Source organism: Pundamilia nyererei, unplaced genomic scaffold (genome assembly GCF_000239375.1).
Source record: "Pundamilia nyererei isolate P.nyererei 1_Seehausen unplaced genomic scaffold, PunNye1.0 scaffold00047, whole genome shotgun sequence".
Classification (NCBI taxonomy): Eukaryota; Metazoa; Chordata; class Actinopteri; order Cichliformes; family Cichlidae; genus Pundamilia; species Pundamilia nyererei.
In genome coordinates, this window is record NW_005187448.1 from 907,362 (window position 1) to 918,198 (window position 10,837).

General features: G+C 42.3%; 1 protein-coding gene across 3 annotated transcripts in view; it reads right to left on the reverse strand.

Moving 5' to 3' along the window:
- Positions 1-10,837, reverse strand: part of camkvl (CaM kinase-like vesicle-associated, like) — a 51,708-nt gene that overhangs the window by 8,341 nt on the left and 32,530 nt on the right. For all 3 annotated transcript variants that reach the window (XM_005732490.1, XM_005732491.2, XM_005732489.2), the window contains exons 2-5: positions 2,554-2,660; positions 1,412-1,543; positions 1,088-1,162; positions 98-236 (exon numbers count right to left, since the gene is read on the reverse strand). In XM_005732490.1, the coding sequence (XP_005732547.1) occupies positions 98-236; positions 1,088-1,162; positions 1,412-1,543; positions 2,554-2,648 (441 nt within the window). In that variant the 5' untranslated portion in view covers positions 2,649-2,660. The remainder of the gene's footprint in view (positions 1-97; positions 237-1,087; positions 1,163-1,411; positions 1,544-2,553; positions 2,661-10,837) is intronic.

Below are 10,837 nucleotides of genomic sequence, written 5' to 3' on the forward strand. Positions count from 1 at the left end.
ACACACACACACACACACACACACACACACACACACACACACACACACACACACACACACACACGCCATAAGACACAGAAAGGCAGTCAGCATGTACCTTCAGGTTCCTGTGAACTATGTTGAGGGAGTGTAAGTATGCCACAGCCTCCAGGACTTGTCTGATGACATTGGAAGCGTCTCTCTCTGTGTAGTTCCCTTGGTCCAGAATCCAGTCAAAAACATCTCCTCCTGTGGCACTGCGTGCAGTCGCACACACACACACGCGCGCACACACACACACACACACACGCACGCACACACACGCACACACACACACACACACACATGCGTGCACACAGGCACAAGTACACATATTACTAAAAATCCCATGACATGTAAAAGGCTATTTTGAAACACTGTAAACCACTTTCAGTCTTTTTGCAGCACAGTTTCCTTTTATTTACGAAGGATAAACAACCTTCTCTGCTAGGCTGGAGCCAGCACTGCTGAGCAATTAAAAACGATACTATTAGTCATTACTCTAACATACTTAGTTACATTTTGAGATGAACGATGACAATGATTATCATGTAATGCTTCCAGCAGGAGGTCTGGTGCCTGGGCTAATGTGTGAGCTACACATAAATAGCCCGATGTACACACAAATGACTGCAAGTGCAGTTTGTCTTTCTCTGTTTCAGTAACACGGCATAAATAATGTGTCCACTCTGCTCCAGTCATTATTATTGCTTTCAAATAAAGCTGCAAATATCAAAATGCGCAAGTCACAAGTGATGTGGATTAGGTGAGTTCTAGTGTATCGATCCCAAGCTCTCCACAGAGACTCTCTTGTAGCAGAGCAGTGCTTCAGGAGCACTGAGTAATGTTGAGTGTTACTAAGAGCAAATATCTCATCAAATCTAACACCTTCCCCTGTGTCTGAGGGGAACAACAGAGCACACAGTAATAAGAGGATAGACTCAACTCCTACCCTCGAGCTGCTGGATTTGTGTTACGGCACATGCACAAAAACGACACTCAAACAGATACTGACAATGATGTTAACGCGAGAAAGACAATCGGTGGAAAAGTTCAAAGAAATGCTCACAGCTCCTGGATGATGAAATATTCCTTCCGAGTCTCAAACGTATCTATCAGCTGAAGGATGTTTGGATGGTTTACCCTGGAAGAGGCAAAAGAAGTCACAGACTGTAGGACGCTAGGTGCAAGCGTAAGGTGCTAAGGAGTCTGTCAGGTGACTAAATAAAGCAAAAAGCACAATTCACATCTCAGCTTACAATATCAACAAGAATTATTGCACAATTCATTTCACTTGAAAATTAGTATATCCAAACATTCTCTCCTTCTCCTCCTCTCCGCCTTTCTCCATTGCTCAATCATACATCCATCTGTTCACAAACTGATTGCGTACAGTTTCAGAATCATGATTTCGTTCTTGGCAGCCTTGCGGACTTTCCTGCCATCTTTCTTGAGGAATTTCTTGCAGACAAACACCTTGTCTGTTTGTCTGTCCTTTGCCAGGCACAGCTCGCAGAACTCCTTCCTACGCGATAAGAAAAAGAAATGGACAGAAAGACAGACAGACTGAGAACAGCAGAAAGAGTAAATGCTGGAAGAAGGATGAAAGTTTCTGATATTTTTTGTATGAGAGCGCGGTCCAGGAGAGACAGAATAATATTCAAATTAGGGGCACAAAGAGTACACTGGCTGCTTTGGTGAAACTCAGTGAAATAATTTAATTAGGAGGTGAAGCTTTGGATAGAAGGGTTGAAATGGGTCTTACAGCTCCCATCAGCTGGGCGGCATTAGGTTTTGAGCCTTTGGGGCATTCAGTACTTCACCCAAATGGATTCAGGGAAGCTTCGTGATGGAAAATTAAACTGCAATGTTTCACAATGAGAATGAAAAAGAAAAAGCGATAAACACAATTTTAAGAAGCACATGTACAGGCCTACAGCAAAAGCTTTGCACTTAATTCTGACTTAATGTGTTTTTAAGTTTGTGTGTGTGTACATGCACGCGTGTGTGTGTTATATAAAAGATGAGCAGAAATCTCTGAGGCCAGATGCTGATGTTGCCATATGGCCTTTTACACTGATTGGTATTTGTGTGTATGGTTTGCATGCCTGCCTGTGTGTGTGTGAGTTCGTGTTTCTCGAAGGGGTGCGCAGAAGAAAATGGTTCGTTTTCAGCCAGTTGAGCAGCAAACTGATTTTCAGAGGTTTTACGCACTATGTCTAAATATTTTTTGAATAAATAATAGATCCAGTGAATAAACAAAAGCCTTCGAACAATGTGTTTCCTGAACTTTTACAATCAAAAATATTGAGGCTAAAACGGACAAATTTGTCACATTTGTCTGTTACACACCAGCATCTGTTACCTTCTGTCATTCCTGCAGTGAAACCTTCTAATATGCCAAACCAAAGCTGTGGTGAGAACTGTCCAGTTCAGAAAATAACTCATGAGGTGAATGAAAACCTTGTGCCTGTGAAATGTTTACAATGGAGAGGAGGGAAAAGAAATCCGTGCATAAAGCTTTGTAGCACTTACGCTCGCAGGACTTGTCCGAACTCATACTTGTCTGTGACATCAGATATGGTGTCATACGTTCGCCCATCTCGCAGGGCAAGGCACCCAAATGGCATGACGGCATTCACCTAAAAAGAAACAAAAATGAAAAACGAAGAGAAAGGTCTTTGAGTCACTTCACTATTGGGGTCAAATAAATTATTCTGAAGATGCCTTCAGGTGACAGACAGATAAAAGGAAACGGAGAGGCAAAAACCAGCGTATTAAAGAGGAACAGAGTTACTGATGAAACACTGTGAAAGCTTCCCAGTTGTTGAAGTCAGAAGAGACTGAAGGAGCGTCATTACTATTAGTCTTTAAAATATACAGTACGATGGAGCGCCACAGATACAACCGTGTCAGTTTCAGAACAAATGTGAATGCCGATGCTTCTGGCAGCCTGGTTTATGCCAGCCTTGTCAACAGACCCTAAGCTACCCACTAAGCTTCTCTTTACTCTGCTAAAGTCTGCAGATTCAGTGCAACGTCTGTCAAGTTCAAGTTAAACTTTATTTCTAAAGGGCAGTGTCCCTGCATCCCTGAAGCAGCTGGTTTCTTCACCAATCGCTGGACTGACACCGCTAGATTTTAATGACATCATTTCTTTTGTTCACAGTCTGTCAGTCTTGATATGACACAGAATGACTTTTAATGCTTCCCTTTTATCTCATCGTAACTCCTGCTGCTAGCCTCGCATATACTGCATATAATACTGCACTGGTCTTTTCACCTGATAGTAACTCATACTGTTAACACTGCACATACTGTATGTAATACTGTATATTTATATATAAAATCTTCTTATCATGTCTACCTTAAAATAGCTTGTGACCCCACAGGAGGTTCCAAACGCCCAGGTAGAATATGAAGGATCTAGATAGTGAATCAGCAATCGATATACCATCTCACCACAGTCCTCAGGCAATCCTCACCCACACCTTTTAAGCACACCATCTACTGTAGGAGACAGATTCCCTGGAAACTTCACTCATGCATCCTCAAGATCCTTCTCCTCCATCACGTACTGTTACCTGAGCCTTAATATCGAACCTATTCCCATTTGTTGTATAATTTCTATTGTTTCTATCTCCGAGTCTCTTCAATTGAGTTAGGAAATGACGCAGTAGGGAGGGAATGGGACATTTGAGAAGGAGCTTTGATTAATGTGAGTAATTGCATTGAGAGAGCCAGTAATGTAAAGATGACTTCATTGTTTATTGTGTAACAGCGAGAGAGAGAGAGAGGAATAGCCAGATATATATAACAGAAGAGAAGACAATCCTTAGCAGAAATGGCATTTTGTGGGTGCTAATTTAGGATTAAGGAATGAATATCAGTGACATAAAATCCTCTCTCTTCTCTTTGTGTGGATGACATCACCAGTGTAGATGATAGGGCCAGAGGTGGGTCTGTCCTGTGATGGAGGAGGGGCAGGAAAGTACTGTGTAATCCCAGTGCTGGCCGTAATCTTTAATCTGTACCCCTAATCCAGAGTGCTGGGATACAATGTGTGTATGTGCAGGCGTATAAAAGTGTGTGCCTGAGCAAGTATAAAGGCTGATGCGGGTAAGTCGCAAGTACAGATAGAGGTTTGAGCAGGAGGGTGCGTGCCTGTGTGTACGTATGCATCCATATGTCCATCCTTGTGTGAGTGTAATGCCCCGGTGAGATGGGAGGTATTTAGTGGTGAAAATGCACAGTACTGCCAGAAGATTATGTAAGCGCAACAACAATCCCATGACAAGGTCCAGGACGGTGAAGGTGAAGCTGGCATGAATGGAGCACATCCATCCCTCTGGGAACAAAGTGTACCCGCTGAAATAAAGTAAAGGCTGCCAAGCCCCAAGTATTATTCTTCAGAAGGGTCAGGAAATGGGTTTGCCAAGAACTTTGAGATGCTACGTTTTCAGCCCATCGCTTTCTTGCTCTGTCCCCATCTGCAGACACTATACACACTATTAAAATAAATCTGTTTCTGCCTTTACACTGGCATTAACGTTTTTAAAAACTTTTCCTCCAGTTTGTTTAACACTTGGTGTCGGTTTAGTTGAAACTTAAAATGAAGCACTTCACTTCTTTGTGTGAAGTACAAATTCCCAGAGGGTTTGAAATGTGGATGGCCTTAAAAAGAACACTAAATAACTGTCTGTGCTTTCCATTTGGAGGGATGTAATCAGTCCAGGGTACTTTCCTTCAGTTACAGTGTATTTCACCTTTTCTCTCCTTGTGCCAACAGAGAATGTTTCTCAGACTGCCATAAAAACACCGTACCTGCAGAATACTGAGTCAGTGCGAGCCTCGAAGTTGACGAGGAGTAGGAGGAGATATATGGAGGATATGAGGAGAATGGAGATGAGAGGGAAGGACTGGAAAAGATGGAAGACGAGGGAAAAGGTGATAAATAATGGGAACAGAAAAGCAAAGTGAAAAGTGCACTGTGACTAAGTGGAAAGGTGGATAGAGAAAATAGTGTACATGAGAACAGAACAAAGTGTGAAACACAGAACTGCAGAGGCAGACTGAGAGTACCTATCAACCTCACAGCTTCACAGCTATCTGTGTGCAAATGCTTGCACAGGTGAGTGTGTTTCTTTGCGAGTGTAAGTGTGGGCACATGTGGCTGTATGTGTGTATATGTTAACAGGCTTTGTCAGACTCACTGTGTTTGGTAAGGGTATGAAAGAATGTCCCCAAAGTCAGAAAGCACTTGAAGGCATGACAGGACAACCTCTCTGTAAGAAACATTCACAGCCACCAGCCTGAATATGTGCCACAGATTTGCAGGTAGCACGATATCAGGGATAAAATGAAAGCATTGAAGTGCAGTGCAACATTCCAGCCTTTCTAAGCGATGCCGTCACTGATCTCTCAGTGGCAGGTTCGCCTTTGAATCAGCAGGTCTGACTGCTGTGTGATGTGGGAGTCTCAGCATCACAAGAAATGTTTCCTTTTAACATTTCCAGATTTTTTCAGTCATGCCTTTTTTTTTTGCTAATGGTCAATCTGTGATTCAAACTCGCTATATGGAGACCAGTGTTGGTCAAGTTACTTGAAAAAAGTAATCAGTAACTAATTACTGATTACTTCCCCCCAAAAGTAATCCCATTACTTTACTGATTACTTATTTTCAAAAGTAATTAATTACTTAGTTACTTAGTTACTTTTTAAAACACAATTTACAACCTGAAGAGGTGATAAAGTGATAGATCTTTCAGCCCAATTCTACTTTTTCTGCATAATCCATCATACAAAATGTAATCAGATGGAAAAGTCTCTTTTTAAAACTTGTTTTATTAGTTTTAATCTTTTAACTTTATGCATCAAGCAAAAATTTAATTATATGCAACATTCACTGACTGGAAGAAATTTGTTTAACATTTAAACCTATTGTCTGCACATTCCAGCACATAAAATAATTTTTTTTGTTTTTCAATTCAATTCAATTTTATTTATATAGCGCCAAATCACAACATAAGTCGCCTCAAGGCGCATCATAGATACAGAGAAAAACCCAACAATCATATGACCCCCTATGAGCAAGCACTTTGGCAACAGTGGGAAGGAAAAACTCCCTTTTAACAGGAAGAAACCTCCGGCAGAACCAGGCTCAGGGAGGGGCGGGGCCATCTGCTGTGATTGGTTGGGTGAGAGAAGGAAGACAGGATAAAAGACATGCTGTGGAAGAGAGACAGAGGTTAATAACAGATATTAACCTCTGTTTTTACACTCAGTCTTTCAAATAGATGCAAGTAAAACACAGCAGAAAATAAATAAAGTCAAAGACTCAGCGGTCCTGTTGCTCTATTTTCACCTGTAAAGCAGGAGTGGGGTAGGCGGAGGTTTACCCTGGTGCAGGTGTGCCGCAGCGGTCAGTGGAAGAATCCGCGAGTTTCTCTGTGAGTTTCCCATTACGTCGTTGCGCACTCTGAGCTTGTTTAGGGGTTTTTTGGTGTAAAAAGAAGTTTTCTTCCCACGCACAGCGGACACTAATGTTTTTGTCACTTTTTATGGAATCAAACTCAAAGTAAGGTCAGTACTTCCACGCTTTAAACGCTGCACGCTCATACTCTCTCTGCACTCGATATGTGATCCATTGTTGATCTGCACACAGCTGTTGTCACAACGTCGCACTCGCTTACGTCACTGTCATGAGACATTCTCGCAATAAATCACGGTTTTAGTAACGCAGTAACGCAGCGTTCCTACGGGAAAGTAACAGTAATCTAATTACCGTTTTGCAATAGTAATCCCTTACTTTACTCGTTACTTGAAAAAAGTAATCGGATTACAGTAACGCGTTACTGCCCATCTCTGGTGGAGACATGACTGAGCACCTACAGGTGGGAAAATGTATTTTTATATTTTTCATTATAATAAGAAGGGAGTAACTAATGTATGATTTCAGTACTTACAAAATAAGTCAGTGTTTCTGAGGGATGAGGAACTAACTGTCCCTTCATACTGCCTCTAATTAGACCACAAAACGTAACAAGCGCAGAGCTCAGGAGACTCAATTCAGCTCACACTGTCAAACGTGGTCAAAATAAGCACTGAGTCTCCTATAATTAAACAAAACTGTAACACAAATGGGAATAACATGATTTACATGGATCTTAACTCACTTCAGCTGAACTTTTGAAATTTTAAATAAGAGTCCATCGACATTACTTAATAATGTAGAATTCAGGAAACGCTGGCAGGGAACAAAAAAGGCAGCCTCGTAACAACTGCAGAGTTTGCTGCGTACTTTCCTTATATTCTTATAAAATGCACACCCATTAACACACACAGGCACACGCACACTTCGGTGTGAAGCCGCACCGAGCTATCCGAGACATCACACTTCATCTTCGGCACCCCTAAATCAAATTGCCGGTGCACAGCTCTGCGTTTGTGGGTGTGTGTGTGGCTGTTCACAAGTGCTGTGTTTAGGCTAAAATGGAACAGAACAGCTTTTTATCGGCTCATACAGGAAGTGTTTCAGAGGTTCTTGGCGTCAAGGTTATGATTCTGCTATTTAACGCCACTCATGTCTTTAGCCATTCTGTCCCACTTGGCACAGGCTCAGTCGGCCTCTCTGGAGAAAGAGGAGACGGTCTCTTTCTTATCGGCAAATCGACGCTGTCTCAGGGCTAAACACAAACAGAATAACAGACACGAAGAAACGCAGTAGGCATGCGCTGTGTGTGACAAGGCGCTATGTCTACTTTCCCTTTGGATGTGCTGCCAGTTTTAGAAAGCTGAGAATAATTGCAAATGGATGTTATGTAAATATTTCACCCACTGCTGTGTGAAGCTGCTTTTTGTGTTGTCAGTCAAGTGCTTAGTTGTGTCAGTGTGTCCTTGTCACTGTCAGACTGATGCTGCTTGCAAATCGACAACATTGTCATTATCTTCATCACCACAATGCAAATCCTGATATCCACACAATTCGATTAAGTCATGCTGCACTGCCTTTGTTAAGAGGTGACTGGAGATGCACAGTATAATAAGATAAACGGCACCAAAGTGTATGTGTCTGCATGTGTGTGTGTTTGTGAAGGAAAATATTAACAAGTATGTCGATGTTTGCCTCCGGAGAAGAATGAGAGCAGCAGATTTGCTTGAACGAAACATGACAGGCCTCGCATGTCAGGTTGCATATGCCTCCATACGCAGAGACAGTATATTTTTCAGAGCTTCGCTACAACTGTCCTTGGCAGAGCAGCATGCTGAATATATCAGCCCCTCGTTAGTGTTAGACATGCACTCTGCCTACCTCACAGCATCAACACAGGCGCGTCTTCCCCAGGAATAACATGTTTTCACTTTAACCATTTCATCTGTGTGAATGTGTGTGTGAATGGGTGGATGACTGGATATGTAAAGCGCTTTGGGGTCCTTAGGGACTAGTAAAGCGCTATATAAATACAGGCCATTTACCATCTCTTTCCCTGCCTCTCCAGCTTTCTTCTCTCAGTCTTTCACTTGTCCTGAAAGCTTTTGTGTCATTATTGTTTCCAAATCCTTGACTTAGTCAACCTGTAAAGGTGATCATTTCAAACCCAGGCTGAGAAATGGAGGAGCCGGGATAGGGAGAGGCGACATCGGAGGTTAATACTGATACAGCAGCCACTGATATGCAGGAAGAATTTGGAGAAAGACAAGAAATCTATCCTGTTGTGACCCCCCCCCCCCTTTTTTTTTCACAAGGGGTCACCGCTGAAGGTAGCTCCACATGTTTGATTTGACAGATTTTTGCACCAGGTGCCCCCAAAAGGATTCATGTCTCCCTCAGGACCAAACTGGGATCTTTTGCTTTGTAGATGAACGTGTGACCACAACACCACGGAGCAAACTGGTGTGTGTGAGAGTAAGACGATTAAATATATTTAAAATGTACAAACAAACCTATTATGTGACAGAAGGTCATTTTCTGAGTCCCTAAAAGGCCTTGAGAGGGTTATTAAGCAAATCATTACCTCCGTGTTTCATACTTTTAATACGATTAAAAATAATAACCATATCTTTGTTTTTTCCTGCCCTCGCCTTGATATTCATGTGCTTGTTTTTGTGTGTGCAAATCAGCGTGTGCCTCTTCATCCATGTATAACGAGACATGACAGCTGCAGCCTGTTCCTTATTGATCAGTCAGGAGCTCCTGTTATTTACTTGACTTAACACAGAGAAAAGAAAACAAGGCTGAAATTGACTTTTCATCATGGAACGCTTGGGGGTTTAAAAATCCTTCACATCAAGTCCACAACATTATGTAAGAATTGCATCAGGTGCAATTAGGAAATAAGCCCTTTCATATTGCCATTTATGTCATTTTGGTCCACAAAGCACATCCCCAGTAAGAATATAATGCCATTAAGCAGAAATTAGTCCACCAATTCCTACTAGGCTCATTGCCTGAGTAGACGAGTGTGTGCCCCATATTGAGCAGAGCACACAGCAGAGGTTGGTCCCAGACCTTATCAGGATGCTGCCACATGAAAGTGGGACAAATAAAAGAGTTGTGAGGACATGACAGCGTACACAGGAGAGAAGGATGAGAGGTATGAGAAAGAGAAGCAGATGAAGGGCCAATTATCAGCGCTTGATAAAAATCAAATGTAGTACATTTACTTGTAGCACACAAGCATGAACAACAGACGGTGAATGGAGTATCATCTGAAATATACACACACACACACACACATGCATTTACGTACACGCACATGCATGCACACACACACACTCACATACACATTTGGACAGTAAACTTATAATATGAAGAGTTATGTGTGTCTAAATGTCACATAATGGCTGTTATGCATGGATATGATTCCTGTGTCGCATCAACATCTATTACATTTGTTTCTTCCACTGCGCTCCCAGTAAGGGGTCTTCTTCGAGCTTGTTATAAGCACTAATTCCTTCATTTCTCATAGAGTGGCTCTCATCTAAGGCCTGTCTATGTGTGTGTGCGTGTGTGTATCGATGCCTGTGTGTGAGGGAGAGAGACAGTTAATGTGTTTGTGTGACTGCGAGGCATGGCAGAAACAGGCTTAATAAGGAAACACACTGATGAAAATTCATCACATCGGCCCAGAGAGACGGAGACAGGAACCTCTTTCTTAATGCAGACATAGGAAATGTAGCCAAATTCATCTTGCTGCACACGGTCGCTTTTACTGCTATTTCTGTAAAGACATTTGCTGACATAATGCATGTGTTGGGCTCTTGCCCTTAAGTTTTACTATCACACTCAAACCTAAACCTGATTCTAACCTGACACTTGAAATGTGAACAGATGAGAACCGGCCGAAATGTTCCTTCTTTCCTAAATATCTTCACTCTGATAGTGTTAAAGTACAATCCAAATAAAACGCGTGCGCACACACACACACACACACACACACACACACACACACACACACACACACACACACACACACACACATATATCTATACATATATGTGTGTTTCTAAACGTTTTACGACTCTGTCAGTAATAGTAATGCTGTCAGCTTCAACCCCCACCCCACTGTCTGCCCTCTGTTTTCTGTCCCCTCATTAAGAGAGTGGATGAGTGGATCTGTGCAGGTCTTGCACAGTAAGTGCATCCTCAGGGAGAGGGGCCACAGAGTACCTTTTGACAAAAGTGTGTGTGTGTGTCTGTGTGTGTGTCTGTAGCTTACGCAGAATGATGCAATACCTGGCTGACAGGCTTGTTCTTTCTGACACCAGAGCAGCCTGAGGCAGGACCTGCAGGCATACACACACACACACACACACACAC